Here is an 18,514-nt window from a genome sequence, read left to right as displayed (position 1 = left end):
TTGTAGAACTTATTGAAAACTCAAGACAGCCATAACATTATGTTTTTTTACAAGTGTATGTAAACTTTTGACCACAACTGTACATATCTCTGAACTTGTACAAGAAACAAATGTAGAAAGGGGCCAGTTTGTCTATGTGCCTATGTCTATATCTGCATGAGAAAACAAGAGAGCAGAGAACTGAGGTTTGAGAAGTTTGGCTACATTTCGTTCATGGTTTCTGGAAGAAAAACAGTGTGTGGACTTATAGTACAGAATGTATTACGAGCAGCTCTCTAATGGATATGTGAGTTGCAGCTAATGCAGCAGAAATCACACAGAAAAGGAGAAAGTAGTAGAGCACATGACAGGGACACAGTCAGCTTGCTCAAAATGGCCATACTTAATACTTAATACTTAATTTGTTGATCAATTTTACACATGTAAGCAGATTTAGATCAAATTTCATACGAACATTTAATTTTATAACAATATCCACATATAGATCAGGGGCACTCCCAACCAAAAGCACGTTCCTACAGCATTAAAACTGCTCCCTGCCTCTGTCCCTTTCCACCCTTCCGTTTTAATTCCCCAAGTAAGAGTCGATGAAACATCTGGAACATTCCGCATTGCAATTTCACAGAGTAAATCATATATATATTTATATTTATGTACAATGAAAACGAATGCACACATGACTGACATGATTTTTTTTTTCTGTAGGGAATAAACATTCAAAAACTTGCATTAGATACAAAAAGGATATATATCAGATATGAAACATTTATGTGAGACAGCTAAATGCAGCTATTTAAGCTTAAAACCAAGCAATTTATTACACTCGTCTCTATACATTACCTACGCTACTTCCTTTTGTTTACGCATTACATAGAAGATACATTTCTATATGATTACAAAAGAGAAATGGTCACGCAATTAAACACTACATGTTTCCCCACTGAAAAATAAAAGAAAACAAGAAAAATCTGTTACCTACAATATGTACACAAAGTGCAGGGAGGCACTTTTTCAATTCATGCTGTTTAAGAAAAACTGGTGAAAAACAATGAAACATCCATGGTTCTGTAACAGTGAGCTCAAATCTGGCTTGTCAGTCCATTTGCAAACAGGGTGTCTGCTTCTGGATTAATATCCATCTCCATTCATAGCTGGTCACATTAGATACTTATAAAATTTTAATGTTTGGGGAATGTGGAAATATCCATTTTAAAGAAAAAAAAAAGAAAATAAAAATACAGTGCTGGGGTGCAGTGATGATTCCCAAGCAATACAGTGAAATATCAATACATAAATGAACTGTGCGTTTATGCTGGTGGTCTTCACAAAGCGGCTTTATATTTCATAAAAAATAAATTGTCGTAAAATAAAATGCCATACATTTTGGGGATTTAAAAATTAAAATAAAATAAAAATTATACATAAAAAGCAATAAACTATGAACTTTGTGCTATGAATGTGAGTGATACGCTTTCTAAGAACACATTAATGAGCTTTTGAGAATGGACACACTCACAATCAGATGTATGTATTTATGTATGTCTACTGGTTAATGCTTTAGAGGCAAGGCAGTGTTTAAAGGAGGTCAACAAGAAAATTCATAAGATCCATCCATCTATTCATCTGTCTATTCATCCATTCTTGCATCTTAAACAGGAATACACATGGCTATGGAATGTGCTTATGTATTATTTGTGTGTATGTTTTGTGTGTGTTTTCATTGCCGTAACTTTTGTCCACTAATTGAGCAATAGGTTCCATGCCAGCTCCTGTGATTCCTGGTGATGGTGACTATAACTCGTAGAGGTATATCCTGCCATTGGTCAGTCTTTGACAATATAGGTCAATATAGGTATAAGTATTGCAGCATATTTGGGCTGCCAGAACAGTCATGTGCTAGTAGTGTAGATATGGTGAGCAGCAGGTGGCACTAATACGCTAATACACACTGGGCTCTGGGACATTTCTTTTTTTTTTTTTAATCACTAGAGCAACTCACTTTTGCACTCCTGTCTGTTCTCTTCTGGGTTCACTTTCCTCCTTTCTGTCCTCATAAACAGATACGTTATATTACTTTTTATGATTGTTCTGTATTGTTTTGGATGTGTGCTTTTGAAAAAGGATACAAGCCAAGGTAATCTGAACTGGAATGTATTAAAAGCCTTAACCTTGTCCCTTAACATGTGTGCTTTTTCTTTTTCAAATGATTCAAATGTTTTGGGAAGATACGCTTGCTTTCTTAGGTAACAGGAAAAAAAAAAGTTTTATTTTTTTATGTGGATAAATGATAAACAGTGCGAGAAAGCCAATATAAAACAGTGCAAGCTTTTATACATAGAAAGGCAATAGGCATTTGGCAATCTGTAAACCCACTGTGAATTTGTAAACAGGTAAACAATTACTCTCCAGCATGTTCTGAGGGCTTCATATATAAAATACTTCAAACCGCCTGCATTAGGAATGTCTTCCCTGACGATAATGAGTGCATTTTTATTTATTTGCCTGAGTATCTAACATTCTACAGTCCACAGATTAGAGAAAAATGTGCTGATTCTGATTGAGAATTTCTCATGTGAGTATTTAGAGTAGTGAATTTTGGGCACATGAAATTGGAGATGTATCCTCATGCCAGAATAGTTGCAGTGTTTTCACCAAGGAAGCCAAATCCATAACTTAAAATGTGAATAATTAACCTTCAAACTAAGCAAATTGATTAAAATATGATCATCGCCTTTAAAAAATACTGAGATAATCACCATCGTTTTTCAGAATTATGCTCTAATTGTCAGTATTGAGTGGTCCTTCATTAGGCTCTGCTCTTGTGCTTTGAATTGGCTCAAAATAGAGTCGGCTAATCAACCAACAGGCTAATTTCAGTGAATGTCAATGAAGCTGTAGGCTGAGCTGCTGCTGCTTGTTTGGTCCGTACTCTGATGTGCATTTATGCCTTAGTCTCACCTACGCTACACTAAAACAATCCTAAACCCTGCCCATTAGTTCTCTTATTTATCAATAAAAATCAAAGAAGCCCACTAGGCCCCTTAGAGAAAAGGGAAAAAGTGGTTGAACGATTTCCGATTCAGAAGGGAGGGGGGAGGTCTTCAGTCTTTTAACATGGCTTGTGCTTTTACGACCTTTGATCATGTGCAGTTGCCTATATTACTGCCCTACGTGTGTAGCCAGATCCCCCAGCAGGTCACTGGGGACTGTAGATGCTCTCTGAGAGGACATGTGTTGTTAGCAGGCTGTGTCAGGTAGGTCAGAGGTCATGGAGAGTAAACCGTACAGTAAATTGCTAGACTATTGCTATAAAGAGGAGAATATGAACCGTAAGGGTATTGGCTTCTGCACAGACTTAGCATTTAGCATTCAGTTCACACTGAACTAACTGCTGGGTTATTTGTCTTCTCTCCCTACCTTCTCAAAGCTCTGCTCCTACGCCATTAAACGCATTCATCGTCCCCCCCAACCCCCCAAAACTCCAAAACTACATACCATAGTTTTGAAATAAACAGCATGCATATAGTATATATTACCATCAGAATAATTTAAGTTGCATTGTATATCATCTCTCCTTTTACCCTCCAAAGCCTTGCAATCCGCTGCGCAAGTGTTAGCTCATAGGCACATGTTAGTGCTCTATCAGACAGTGTGATTCTAACCCTTTTTTAGCATTAGTACAAGTTATTTCAGACAGTCAAACAGGTTGTTAAACAAACTGTAATGGGAATAATAGAAGACTAAACTACAAAACCCATCATTTGTTCTGTGTGCATGATTTTAGTGTTTTTTTTTCTTTCTCTCCCTCTCTTTTTCTTCCGCAAAATAAGAAAGCTTGGGGGCTTGAACACAGGGTGTCTGTGTGGTCACATTAATCACTTTTCCGTGGTTCCTCTTCAACAAGTGTGTACTCCGCAGTTGAGCCATTCGTGGCCGCCGAGGTTACCTGAAAGCAATTACCATCAATATCTGAACAAACAGGTTTTCACGACAGAAAAAAACAAGGTAATACATCCTGAGAGATACCTTGTTATTAAGCTAAGAAAGGATGACCAATACAATGCTATTAATACTAATACAGTCCAGTTTTCATCATCATTTTTGTATTATAGATGATTTATACACTGATATGCCAAAAGTCATGGGACATCTAAGATCCTTCTTTTACCATAACCATTTTCTAATTCTAGAGTGTGGGCTCTGTTTTAGTGATCTACAGGTTAGCCATCAACCGGACACTGCACAGCTTGATTTAGGGTGTGACAGTGTGTCTTTTGTATTGTGAGTGCGCTAATTCTCTTAATTAATCATTGGGTGTAACGTTAACAAACAAATGAGTATAAATAAACTAATCAGTGTGTCACTTGTCATTCCCTTTAAGAGCCAGGTGTGCTTTGACTTTGGCAAATTGCGTTTTTTTTTTACATTACATTACATTGTATTTAGCGGACACTTTTATTCAAACCAACTTACAAATAATGATGTGCATTAGCAACAGCGGACATAGAAGTCCAAAGCAAAAACATTTTTGACACGGCCAAAAGGAGGCCAAAGGGGAATTGTGGGCAGCACTGTTGCACTTCTCAGCTGAGGACACTGACCTGCACGTTCATCCAGTGAAGCTGCACGAGCAGATAATTTACAGGAACAGCAGTGGCATTTGATTTAGTGTTCTGTTTATTGTTGATGTAAAATTGTTGATGTATTGTTGTTGGTTTGTACATTGCTGCATGTCTATGTGTGTGTGTGTATAATGGGTTGAGCATGCATGGCATGCCTGTGTTGCCAAGATAGCAATGAATGTCTGACAGGTGACTGTTGTCAGGGTTTAAATCAGTCAGTCAACCTGTGGTTTCTGTCGCCCAGATAACAATACGCCAGCAATTAACCTGAAAATACCTCATTTCCAGACCACCATGCATATCAGTGGCGCAAGCACAAGGGGTGAAAATAGACTGTTGGTGGAGTGTAAGATAGCAATGAGCATCGTGATGTGCCTTGTGCAGAGTGTAAAATAATTGTAATTCTGTATGAACACCTGTATACTGGATGGAACTTCAGTATACAACATTATACAACATTATACAGTATACAACATTCCATCACTAATGGAACATCAGTATGTAAATTGGTCATGAAGTGTTACCTCAGAGGGTGGTACTGGGAATATGTCACAGGAGGCATTAACACCATGAGGGTACAGTGCAGTGAGTGGTAATGATCATGACCTGCAGCATCTGGCTAGAATTGTCCGTGTGAAATCACATCCACATGCAATGCAAGAGGCCACACTTACTTATCCCACAGGTCAGTGCAGCACTTCCATGGGACACAATACTAGTTCCTGTTCCATGACATGTGGCATGTCAGTGTATGATGTAGGACCACTGTTAAGTTTAAATTTATAAATATTTGTGACAGATTTGTCATTTTAATAAGAAAGATTCTGGAATGCACTGAGAGGATAAAGACACACTAAGCCTGTTTGTTGTTTGTGTGCACTCAATTTAGCCATAAATGGCAAATCTCTAATATCTGAGTTTATTTGAGTGCAAATATATAGGTGTTCAAACTATGTAACTAAGTTCATTTCATTTAAGACATTCGGAATATTTTAAAGAGTTTTTAAATGCATGCACACATAATATAAAGCCATGCACAGGCATAAATCAACATTTACAATTTGGTATACTTCATCATATACAGAATAAAATACAAAATAAAACAGCAAATATAAAACAATTCATACAAAAACATCAAAAAACATATTTTAAATAATTGTGAGTGGCAGGATTAGGCCTATACAATGTTATTTTGCAAAGCAGCTACAATGGTTTGCAAATTTGGTTAGTTTCAGTTAGTCATACATTATAATTTAACATAAAATTCATGCAAGCACAAAAGACAGCAGAACAGCAGTTTTTCTGTCATCCATGTAAGACTTCAGACCCTCAAAATGAGAGATAAAACCTATTTGTAATTGAAATTAAATATATATGTGCATTTATATATATATATATATATATATATATACATACTTTATATACAAACTAGAAATACTTGCTAAATAAAATAATATATTTAAAAATAAATATTACTTTAACTTGCTGTTCTCAAACAACAACTTTTTAAATGGCAAAGAAGTATACTAATGCCTAATGTGTGCTAAGGAACTATACAGTGATAACTAAGTGTGTTGGCACTGCATCTGAACAAAACTTGAATTACTAATAAGTCATTTTCAGCAAACCTATCATGTGTATCCCTTAAGGGAGAAGCATACAATTAAAATGAATTCAAAACTAACGCCTTATCCACTCAGGAGTGAAGTATCTTATTTATATAATTACCTTTTAGTTTTTTTTTTTTGCAATTTCTGTCCTTTATTCTGAATCTTTCAGGATGACATAAATGCTGCCTGAAGAAAATGCCCACTGAAATATATACACCATTATTTAAGCAGTTGTGTATGTATTTACATTGGCATACAGAGAATAAACATGCAGAAAATGAAAAAGAAAGAAATGCAGGGTGAGCATGCAGCAGGGATGCGCTATATACAAGTCTCTATGTCCGTAAGCGTGAGTTGTACCTTGCATTCATCTACCAAGACTGAATTGTGAGCGGCATAGACGCACTGGTTGGAGTTGTTTTCATGGTGGTTCTTGAGGTCATCGTAATAGGACTGCGTCTTGGTCATCATCTCAATGTCATCGGATTTCCCGTGCTGGGCATCCAGGGCTTCCAGCTCTGCCTTCGACAGGTGATAAACGATTCCAGCACCGTATGAATCGCCCACCACATTGACTGAGGTACGGAAACGATCCCTAAATACCAAAACAAGAAAACATATGCAGTCTGAATTCATGTGTACTTTGTGTAAGGAAAGAAACTTAAAGGTCCACAGGGACATATCCCAGCACTAAAAAACATGTATTTCTCTACAATGCTGACATATAGGTCTGGAAAAAATAAGAGACCACTTAAAAATTATACGTTTCTTTGATTTTACCAAATTGAAAACCGCTGAAGTATAATCAAGAGGAAGATGGATGACCAAAAGTCATCAAACCAAGCTGAACTGCTTGAATTTTTGCACCGGGAGTGGCATAAAGTTATCCAAAAGCAGTGTGTAAGACTGGTGGAGGAGCCAAGATGCATGGAAACTGTGATTAAAAACAAGCTTTATTCCACTAAATATTGATTTCTGAACTCTTAAAACTTTATGAATATCAACTTGTTTTCTTTGCATTATTTGAGGTCTAAAATCTCTGCATCTTTTTAGTTATTTCAGCCATTTCTCATTTTCTGCAAATAAATGACGTAAATGACAATATTTTTATTTGGAATTTGGGAGAAATGTTGTCTGTAGTTTATAGACTAAAAAGCAATGTTTATTTTACTCAAACATATACCTATAAATAGCAAAATTCAAGGATTCAAGGAGCTTTTATTGTCATTCGCATCACATGTGGTACAGGAGGTGGACCGAAATTGTGATCTCACAATCCAGTTTACACCCAAGAGCTGTTGTTAAAATAGATAATATAGATAAAGAGAAGATAAAGAGATAATATAGATCAGGGAAACTGATTCAGAAACTGAGGTGGTCTCTTAATTTTTTCCAGAGCTGTATACAGTAAAACTATGAACAAAGCACTTACAGAAGCCAGTCAACAGCTACCAGCAGACTGATGTCCTGAGTGGGCAGTCCCACTGCCGTCAGAATGAGCAACATGGTTACCAGTCCTGCACTGGGGATACTGGCTGCTCCAACACTGGCCAGTGTGGCTGTAAGACTAGAAAAGAGTAAACAGATTGATAAAACATGGTTTACCACAGATTTATTTATGCTTGTTTTATACAATAATATACATGCTAAAGTGCCTTTCTGCCCTACTGTAGATTTGGCCATTTTGCCATTGTAAAATTAAAAGTTACTTTTATCAAGTCAATGTGATTATAAAAATGCACTGATTGACATAATGTGACGTGAACAAAGCTCAGCAACATAAAGATGGCTATAATAACAGCAGTACAACTGCTAAACACAAGCAACAAAAATCACTTTGTCAATACAGCAGCATAACAGCACTGTAAAATGTCTTTATCACCCCATGTTTAAAGTAATTTCTGTACAGCTGCTCTTCTGGTTATGTAATGACGCTCTGTGCATCAACTAGCATTGTTATACAGCCATTTTATTATTTCTGTTTACTTTAATGACAGTGTACAAGTAAGCAGTGAGTAGCTTAAACAGCCAATTGCTACATCCTATAAATTGTTTTATACTGTATTTTCTTTGCGCTACAATGATGCTAAAATCATTTTACACCAGTAATAAAATAATTCCATGTTATAACTAAGTCCAGTATTTAAATAATAATAAGGATAAGGATACTTATTTTATGTTTCAGGTGCTACGGCATAAAACAGGGATAACCTTTTTACAAAGGTCATATTTTAATGCAGAATAATGCATGCTGTGTTTTTGTTTAATGCAAGGAAAATAAAATAATAAAAGGAAATAAAAGGACTTTTATTTTAATTATTTTAATTAAAAAAAAAACATTTTTTAAATAATTGATTAATTAGCAATCGCAAAATGAATCAACTGATTAAAAAGTAATTGTTACGTTAATTAATGAAAGTTTATTATTATTATTATTAGCTTTATTGTATATTTTTGCAATTTGTCGTTGATAGCGAATATATAGAACTAAAATAAATAAAAATATAAATGAAACTATTAGCATGCCTGTTAAATAAAACATTCATTGCAAGCACAATTACTAACACAAACATACCTGACTGTAACAATCTGGCCAGGGTCCAGCACAACTCCGTTCATCTGGGCAATGAAGATGGCAGCTACAGCTTCATAAAGAGCAGTTCCATCCATGTTGATTGTTGCACCGACAGGGAGTACAAAGCGAGTTACTCTTTTGTCAATGCCCAGGTTCTCCTCCAGACAACGGAAGGTGACAGGCAGAGTTCCAGCACTACAGGAAGAAAGGAATTAAAGTGAATTTTAATTGTTAAAATTATTTTAACAATAAGTCATGTCAGTTTTGGAAGTTAATGAGATCGGTGTTAATGAGACACCGATGAGCACAAAAGCTCATACACAGAGTCTAACACTGCATCTGATTTTATAAATCAATATCCATTGAAATATTTATAATCCACAGAAATATATTTCTCTTTCTTGTCTTAAAGGTGAGAATTATAACAATCAGACATCAGTTTTATAAACAAACAGAAATTTCAGAGATGTATTACATATTTATATATTTCACACCTTGAAGCTGTTCCCAGGGCAGTAATCCAGGCTTGGAAGATCCCCATGAAGAAGGTGAAGGGATTTTTCCTCACAATGGCAAAATATATGCAAGGTAGGAATATAGCCCCGTGAATGATGAGTCCGACAATGACTGTGATCATGTACATCCCCAGCTGTCTGGCCACCACCTCCAGATCTTTGATGGAGATAATCTTGCCACAGATGAGGCAGGCAATACCGAAGGGAGAATACCTATAAGCAGAGACATAGCTTGTTTAATTCACTTGACTGGGTACTCTCTAGTCTCTTGAGATCAATTATGCCTATAACAATTCTATCAGACACCAGACTGTAAAAATAATTGTTGTTGAGAAAACAGATTTCAAGGACAGTGAGCAGAGCCAACTGTAATATCATCACTTACCACATAATCATAATGACGAGCTTCATCACAATCTCGTTCAGGATGTTGAAGAACTCAATCATGAGCCTTGCCTTCTCTCCCATCTTCCCCATGCAGATACCGAAGGCAATAAAGAATCCAATCAGACCTGAAAGAGATTGCAAAGGCGTAGAGATTGAAATTTCAGAGACAAATAATTTACAATTTTACACGGCCTAAGAGATGTTTGAGATCCTACCCAGCACATTCATTCCACTCTTGAACTGCAGGGATTTCTTTTGCTTGAATATGGGAGGAGGCTTAGTGGCTCCAGAGAGGAACTCATCCATGGTGCTGTTGCTGTCATCAAAATCAGGCTGGACCTCAACCTTCTTCACAACAGTCTGGATCTATAAACACAGACAGCAGCCAAATCTGTTTAACTAATCATAACTGTAAGTGTAAAAGAAATTAAGAATAAAAACTTTAGTCCTGAAAAGAAATGGCTCACAAATTATTAAATATAAAATGCTAACCTGCTGGAAGCAAGCCTGCACCAGATTCTCAGGGAAGAGATTCCTGATGAGATCAAAGAAGGCATCAAGACTGGAGACGTCATCGTTTTGGAGTCCCTCGCCAAGGTTTTCCTTTAGTTTCGGGTTGCCAGGGTGAATGATCAACACCAGTATTACTCCCAGAATGGCAGCAATTATAGTAGTGGTCATGTAGTAAACCATTGCTCTTGTACCCAGACGGCCACTAGACTTGGCATCCAGACCCGCAAGACCTGGTTTGAGGAGGTACAGGGGATTAGTGTGTTTTATCTTTTATTAGATGTAAGGTGTGAAACTTCATTAACATGCACATCATAGGAATGATCTAGAGAGTTGCAAGCACACAGTGTGAACATATGCACATGTGACTTAATACATGCACGAAATTTATATAATCCTATAGTCCTCTTAAATTAGTCTACAGACTGAGATCTCAATAGAAAACTGGAAAGATATTTGTTCTGAATAACATTTAATGCTTGTTCTAAGAACTGGAGAGAATACAAATGGCGGGTAACTGCTAGATATTTTAGAATGCTACATATTACTATGCAGATCAGCTCATTTTTAGCTAGTAAAGAAGTACTGGGAAGATATCAGTGATGCCCTTCAGTCATTTGTTGGTGTTCCTTTTACTAAAGAGCCTTTGGTGTTGCTGTTAGGAACTTTTCCCCAGGGTTTTGGACCAGTGAACTCCCTCAAAACCACTGTCCCAACATAGAAATCCTGGATACAGCACATATGGGTGATACAAAATATGGAAGAAATAAAATATAGACTGAGACTACAGATGAAAAACATTGTTTGTCCAGTAATGTTATTTTTTATGCAATGTTCATCAATGTTGTATATTTAAATTAAATTTAATTGAAGTGTATGTGACTGTCAATGAGAATGTGAACTTAATCATACGTAAACCTCTATAAGGACTGTAAATTGGTGAATATTACTTGATCATCAATAAACAATATGGTAAAAAGGTGTCAATTGCTGTTGTAAAATAATAGTTAATTAAAATTACAAAGGTTTGATTCCAGAGTTTTAAATTCATCACCAGCACAAGATTTAAATCGCCTAATTAACAACTAGCTAAAATTTATTTTGGGTTTTGAATAGTTAACTAAGGCTTGGAAAGGTTAAAACATACACTGAAAACATGCATTGAAAAACTATTTACACTAATACTATATGCTTACTCTTACTCTGAATGTTAAGTTACATATAATTCAGATGCCTATTCTATTTCACAGTAGTTCAAAATACTGAGACATGTCTTTTTGTCTCTCTAGCTGTTGCTAAGGATTTGGGCTTTTATTGAATAGCTGAACCTAGTAAGCCACGTGAGATCATTCTTACCCACAGCAATAAGGCTCTACAATGATCTCCTGCTGACTGAACTGTGCTGAATTACACTGTACAGCTCAGTGTAAACAGATCCCTGACTGTGCTGGACTCCATAACCTTACTGTTATCACACTTTCACTGTTATGTGCTACATGCTGTTATGCAAATGTGATGTAACATATAATTATATCTTATTTACTTTTTAACCAAGTAACTGAGTATTGCCAAGAGAATAGGACTCATCTGTAGCAGATCAATGTAACATTATTAGTACCATGCCTAATATTAAACAAAAAAATTATACTAATTTGTGTAATGTAATCTATTTTCCTAATGGTGTGACATGTATTTAAAATATGTTTAAAATGAAAAAAACTCTAAATGAATTTTTTTGACAAAAGCTGTATTATACAATTTTTTTTGTATAAAATAAATTGTCAATGTTTTCCAACATTACAGCAGCAGCTATAAAGCAGTTTATGTGAGCGAAACATGGATTTTCCATGTTTTTTTTTCCCCAGACTGGATCAGTGGTTACCTGTGATTAAACTGGAGATGATGAGAGGAAGGATGAGCATCTTTAGCATCCGCATCAGAATGTCTCCAGGGAATGCAATAACCATGACAATGTTGTCATCAATAGGAGATGCTACACGCAGGAGCATACCAGACACTGCTCCTAATATCACACCTGTGAGAGATCGAGAGAGGTGGAGGTTGACAAAGCAGGATGAAGAGAGTCAAAAAAAGGGGAGAAGAAATTGATGCATTAATTTTCCTGAATAATTAATACATTATTCATTTTCATTAGCATTTAATTAGCCTAAATATTCCAGAAAGACAGAGAATGTAAAGCAGTTTTGTCTAAATCCAAAAATACAGGGTGTCTCAAAAATTAGGAAGTGCCCTAATTAAGAGAATTTTTTTGCAGAGAGTGATGCAACTTTATTTTTAACTGAGTTTAATATGTCATTGGGTTTCTTTGTGCGTTTGTTTACATATGAGTCAATTTTATCAATATTTTAGTCAGTCACACGACCACAGCATCAGTAACTGTGTCCGCAAAAGAGTGGACTGCTGCAGGTGAGAAAAGTAAACATTTACAAAAATATCATTAATTAAAATTCCTGAATTACTTCAATTGCATTATTATGCTATTATATTATCATTATAGCACTGCAATAAAATGGTTTAAAATGACAATATTATAATTTATCACAATTATTGCTAGGAAAATATATCATCTAAACAGAAATAGTTTTGTGACAGGCCTTCCCACAGAACAGAACTTGCTGTCTGTCCGTAAAATATATGCTTAGCCTCACCTTAATTTAGCATTATTCTTAACCTATTGAAATTCAGATCCTTTAACTCCTGAGAAGAAACAACCAAGATTGATCCAAGTTGGTGGCGTCATAACAGGCTAAGCCATGATGGCCCATAGCTTTTGTCTGAAATTGGATCACTCTCTGCCAAAACAGTCACCTTCATTTTATATGAGTGTTTGTTTTTGAGACATACTGCACATTTCCAGACTTTGGTAGTGCGTGTTTATGTGAGTTGCAGTGTTGCGTAGGCACTGAATCATGTGCGTGAAAAAAACAAAAAGAAGTGTGAAGCAAGAGAGAGAAAAAAGAAGAGGATAGAAAAAAGTGTCATCTCACCAGTGTTAGGGACAGACACTTGGAATGCATGAACAGATAACCATCTGTATTCCCCAGGGGAAGCAGGTTTTTTTTTAACAATCACTTTGATAGTGGGCAGGAATAAGGAATAAAGCCTGGTGCTGCAGGGCTCTGGTGCTAAATCAAAAGCCATGCTGAGAGCTTTGGCCTTCAAGAATAATTTCCCCAGAGAGAACTGACCACTTCTCTGTACGGATGGCCTCTCCGTTGTCCAGTGAACGGGCAGCCTGGAGCCCTTCGCAGCCAGACAATATAAGCCAGACAGTGACTTAGAACAGCGGAGCAGCCTCCTAGAAAAGATGTCTCCTATGTACTTGTGCCAAAGATTTACAATCCAAAGAATCTGTTAATAAAACAAAAAAAAAGAACTATGCCCCTCATCAATAAAGCCCTCTTCCAATCAGAAACACTGGCTCCTGAAGCCCAGGGAACAACCAATCAGGATCGCTGGCTTCTAAAGTCACAGAAAAAACATACTAGAAAGGCTTTTTTTTGTTGTTTTTGATTCATAAAAAACATATCTTCACTGCATTATAGAGCTCTGATGCACTCAAGCAGATTATCTGCTGGGGCGATAATCTCACATCAATGCGAGCAAACAGCTGAGTACCACATGCCTTTTATATATGCTCTAAAACACCCCAAACACACACACACACACACATAGAGCTGCATGTGTTAACAGTGTGTACTGAAGGCATAACTTCTTTATGTAATGTACACACCACACATGACTAGATCGTTTTTTTCTATAGTATTAACTTCACTGCACTCGCTCACCCTGTGTAACCCTGAGAGACAGCTGATTGCTTGTTCAGGGTCAGTAATAAAACTCCCACAGATGCTCCACAGGACAACAGGATAACATCAGTACTTCCTTTCTGACACAATGAAACTGTGTTTTATTATTATTGCCAAGATTTAACAGGTCAGAATGATTAATCAGTAACAATATCATGTGCTATAGACTTTTTTGTCAAGGATAGGACCTTGCATACTATTTGTATGTGTGTACAGACCAGGGAATCAGGGAAAAATCAGGCAAAATCCTATCCACATTCTAGTTGTTCAGTCAATTAACGTTCCTTGACCAACTGTGTCACGTCATAGAAGGCATTACCCCTCACAACGGACTGTGCAGTTGGTGGTAATGAGCGTAACTGGCAGCATCTGGCTAGAATTGTCCATGAAAACAAACAAGTGTTTTTTACACCCACATTCAGTGTGGGAAGCCCTGGGTGCATGTCTGGCAGCCTTACGATTTTTAGGCATGTCAGTGTAAATTAATTACAAAGCTTACTCTGCAATACATTTAAAAAACTGCAATAAATACATATTTAAACGTATTTAACAATGTTAAAATTTCTGTCCAAAAATATCACAATAATATGCTATTAATCAAAATAATACAATTCCAGTGTGAAGAAATGTGTCAGCATCAAGCCTGGATCTGGCAGTTACAGTGAACCATAAAAATAGGTGTGGTGCTGGAAGAGGAAAGCTAATACTCACCCAGAACAGTGAGTGTGAGGAGCAGGTTCTTGCGCATCTTCTGGCAGATGAGGGCACATTTTGAGCGTGGGGCAGCCTCGATGGGCTCCAGGTGGCTCTCGTGCATTCGCACCTCCACTTGCTTAGGCATGCTGTTGGCTCTGTAGGAACAGAAGGAGAGAGAGTGGGAAAGAGAGAAAGAGAGAGAGGAAATGAATAGGAGAAATCAGCAGGAAAAACAATAAAATGTGCAGGACAGGGTGCTTCCAGTAAAAGGTTTGAGATTCACTTTTCTCTAGAACACCCATGCCAAGAACAGTTGAGGAATCTCTGAATCTGAGAATGTTCTGCCCACACATGCTTTAAGTGGGAACATGAAATCTGACGTCATCAAAATATGCATGAGTAGAGACTGACATGCTGAAACACGCCGGTAAAAAAATTAGTAACCCCTTAAATGCACTAAACTATCCCGTCTCGACCTTTAAAGCACATAGCTTTAAGTTATTTATGATGCTTTTGGACACTGGAGTTAACATCCTCTTGATAGCTACGTCCAGGATAGAACAGATGGGAGACAACTGGAGAGTCACTGTCATCTGCTCATGATTAAAAGCAAAAATAGAAGGCAGATTTTGTCAGTAGCAGTCTCTGAAACAGACTACACTATTAAGGAGGAACAGATGTTGTGTTTTTGCTTAGCGCTGCTGTTGATGAGCTCCTGTCACAAAGACTAACACTTCAAAACTGAACTTGGGTGATTCCGCTTGTAGCTTTACAACTACGGTGTTTATTATTCGATCAACGAGTGAATAGGCAGAAGAATGTGTTCTCACAAATGGAAGCGAACAAGATGTTTCTGATGTGCAAACTTTGTGGAACACTGAAATCACAAAGATCACTCATACAGAACACAGAACACAGGGATCAGTGAGTCAAGGAATTTCAATGGTACATTTGTTCTAGATTAATTTGTAACTGCCAAATAACAAGTGGATGTCAAATTGTGGAAAAATGTTCAGGTGTGGTGGTTTTACAAGCCTATTTACAACCCTGTTATTTTATCTCAAATCGAATCACTAATTTAGTAGGGTGGGCACAGTAGCCACAGTAACATAGCATAGCTTAGCTTTGTTTTTGGCAGTGTAGTCTTACTGGATAGTGTTCTTGGCCTCTTTAGGTCTTTTTGATTGTAGACAGTTGGTTAGGTTAGCTTTAAGCCTAGCACCAGCTTTGTTTTCTCCAGTCACCCAGTCAGCAAGCATTAGCCTTTAGCCACTTTAGCTTTGGCTCCATTTTCTCTAGTTAGCCTCAAAAGTCTTCCGCTAAGGAACTTGATTCAGGTGAATATTTAGGGGCATGGCAAGATTGTTACATAAGAGTTTTGTTTTTTAAGTCATCCCAGAATGTACCGAATAAGAAGTATACAACTATATAAAACAACCCTACACTTTGACATTCTATGACTCCTTTTAATAATGGTTTTATGGTAAAACTTCAAGCAATAAAATCACTGTTTTGTGATAATGTGAAGACATAAAAAGTAAACAGCAAAAATAGATCCTCAAAGGCAAAATACACTGCATGTCCACATGTTTGTGGATATCCTTTCTATTAAATAAATTCAATAGAAAGCCTTCCATGCAGAATAGAGTAGTAGGGAAATTGGAAATATTCTTACAAAAACTCCTTTTTATTAGCCTTGATTTTAGAATACTCATATTGTATTTGTATTTTTAGGTCTCAAAATAAATAAACTTTTTTCTTTCATACATTTACCTGTAAACTTGAACACACAAATGAAGACCAAACGACAGAACATACACTGATTTTAGGAGTTGAACTGATTTTAGCAAGCAGCCGAAAAAGGCAGGTTAGGTAAGCTTTTACGCTTCTAACGTTACTCTCTTAATTTACACTAAATTAAGCATTCAGCATCACTTATAATGTTTAGTATGAGTTTGAGTACTGCTTGTTACTAATCTGGCTGTTTTCCTGCTGAAAGACACAAGCTTTAGCTAAAGCGCTAGCTAAGCTACCTTAGCCTTAGTGTTTGTTTGACTGGCTGACCTGCTTTGTGTAAATTTCAGTCACATGAAATTTAAGTAGCAAAGTAAGCAAAATGTAATTATATATTTTCAAAGTCTTTACTTATTTATTTTATTTAAGTAATCTAAGCTTTTGTTTATTTGCAGTTTACCTACATTTCTGATGTATTGCGTTAGTATGACGATAGAGAGGTGTGTTATGCGTTATGCTTGCTAGCACTGTTGCTAGCACTGAGGTAGCTGCTAAGGTAGCTAGCTAAGCTAGTATCACTAAAATAGTACTGCTTAAAAAAAGTGTTTATAATTAGAATAGCAGTACGGAGGTAGGTAGCAATAGGCAAGACAAAATACATTTAGGATATAAAATGTATTCAATGGTAAAACAAAAAAAATTCGGCCACACAACACTAATTTTGGTGCATCCCTGCATCCTATCCAAATCCTATCAAGAAACAGCTGCTCTCCACCCAAACCCATACAGCTCTAATAAAAATCTTTATTTAATATAGGGATTCTACTGAGATTTCCCTTGCATGCTGATTTACTCACACGTTTTCAGCAGCTCTGACAGCTGAGAAGTAGCTCTATTTCAGACTAGCTGTTAGGTTTGTTAATTAGCGACATGAGAGGCAGCTATGCTCTGTGCTCATGCCTGTGTGTGTGTGTGTGTGTGTTGTAGACAGGTGTGAAAGCAGAACAAGAGAACTTACTAGCTTCATCTCTCAGACAGATGACAGTATGCAGAAAACTCACGGGTGGGTTCTTGTTACAGCTACCATATGGATATCAAACTAGAAGGCATTTGTCCAGCGTATACTGAGTGAATGCAACGGGGGGAAAGAAAACAAGCTAATCACGACTCTCTCTGTGGCTATTCTTTATGTTCTAGGTACATTTCCAACCCTGATTTAATCCTAAATTGAACTAAGCCTCTGTGAATGGAGATTCTGGAGATAGCTTAATCTGACCTCCATCTCAATACCTGACACTTACTTCTAGGGAGATTGCAAGGAAATGGGTGTGTCAATCCAGTGTGCATAATGTGTTCATTGGGTTGGCTGGACAGGAGCCACTGTCTACCCAAAGCTTCTACTGCAAATTTAGCCCTTTTTTTTTATCATGTGTTTTTTTTTTACCTCAATTACTGTACTTGGGTAATATGTAAGGTGTTCTAATAAAACCAGGATAAACACAAGATAAGCATATGTTTCTGTCCTAATGAGCTACTCATATGGTCTTTATAGGTGAAGCAGCTGGTCAGTAATAGGGCACACAGATGGAGACTTTTACTTTTCTGTATATGAAAAGGTAATATTTGCATCTTATAGCATAAAACTGCCAGAAATTTTACCCAGATATCAGATCTCCATAATACTCTAATGTATATAACTCTAGACGTGGGAAAGAAATTAACAGCCCTTAATTAACATTAGGTTCAGATGCTGTATTATCAGTACATGGCCTAGTTAGTTCAGTTACAATGCAATACAAATGTTTTCACAGATATGAGACATCTGTAAATCAAACGTGAATAATAATAAGCACTAGTTAGCAGGAACTTGTCTTGTCTATGTTGTGGTGTTTAGCAAAGTTACCTGTGCTTAGCTGGTTAGCTAAGTGAAAAAAAAATCTGATCTCATTTAACCTGTCACTCTAAAAACCTGTCACTCCTGTTACTCAACTTCCTTCTTTCAATGTAGTTTTTCTTGTCAATACTTGTGTCAGTT

At 36.7% G+C, this 18,514-nt stretch overlaps 1 protein-coding gene across 3 annotated transcripts in view; it reads right to left on the bottom strand.

The window, feature by feature from the left end:
- Positions 1-242: 242 nt before the first annotated feature.
- The window catches only part of slc1a2b (solute carrier family 1 member 2b), a 45,398-nt gene continuing 27,126 nt past the window's right edge, over positions 243-18,514 (bottom strand). For 2 of the 3 annotated variants that reach the window (XM_007228155.4, XM_007228154.4), the window contains exons 2-11: positions 14,761-14,900; positions 12,102-12,254; positions 10,202-10,452; positions 9,925-10,075; positions 9,708-9,834; positions 9,302-9,535; positions 8,808-9,002; positions 7,665-7,799; positions 6,593-6,827; positions 243-3,946 (exon numbers count right to left, since the gene is read on the bottom strand). In XM_007228155.4, coding sequence (XP_007228217.2) covers positions 3,872-3,946; positions 6,593-6,827; positions 7,665-7,799; positions 8,808-9,002; positions 9,302-9,535; positions 9,708-9,834; positions 9,925-10,075; positions 10,202-10,452; positions 12,102-12,254; positions 14,761-14,890 — 1,686 coding nt within the window. In that variant the 5' untranslated portion in view covers positions 14,891-14,900 and the 3' untranslated portion in view covers positions 243-3,871. The remainder of the gene's footprint in view (positions 3,947-6,592; positions 6,828-7,664; positions 7,800-8,807; positions 9,003-9,301; positions 9,536-9,707; positions 9,835-9,924; positions 10,076-10,201; positions 10,453-12,101; positions 12,255-14,760; positions 14,901-18,514) is intronic. The other variant, XM_007228156.4, reaches the window with a different exon arrangement.

Source organism: Astyanax mexicanus, chromosome 2, assembly GCF_023375975.1.
Source record: "Astyanax mexicanus isolate ESR-SI-001 chromosome 2, AstMex3_surface, whole genome shotgun sequence".
Lineage (NCBI taxonomy): Eukaryota > Metazoa > Chordata > Actinopteri > Characiformes > Acestrorhamphidae > Astyanax > Astyanax mexicanus.
The sequence above is the reverse complement of the archived record's forward strand: the minus strand, read 5'-3'. Positions and strand labels throughout refer to the sequence as shown.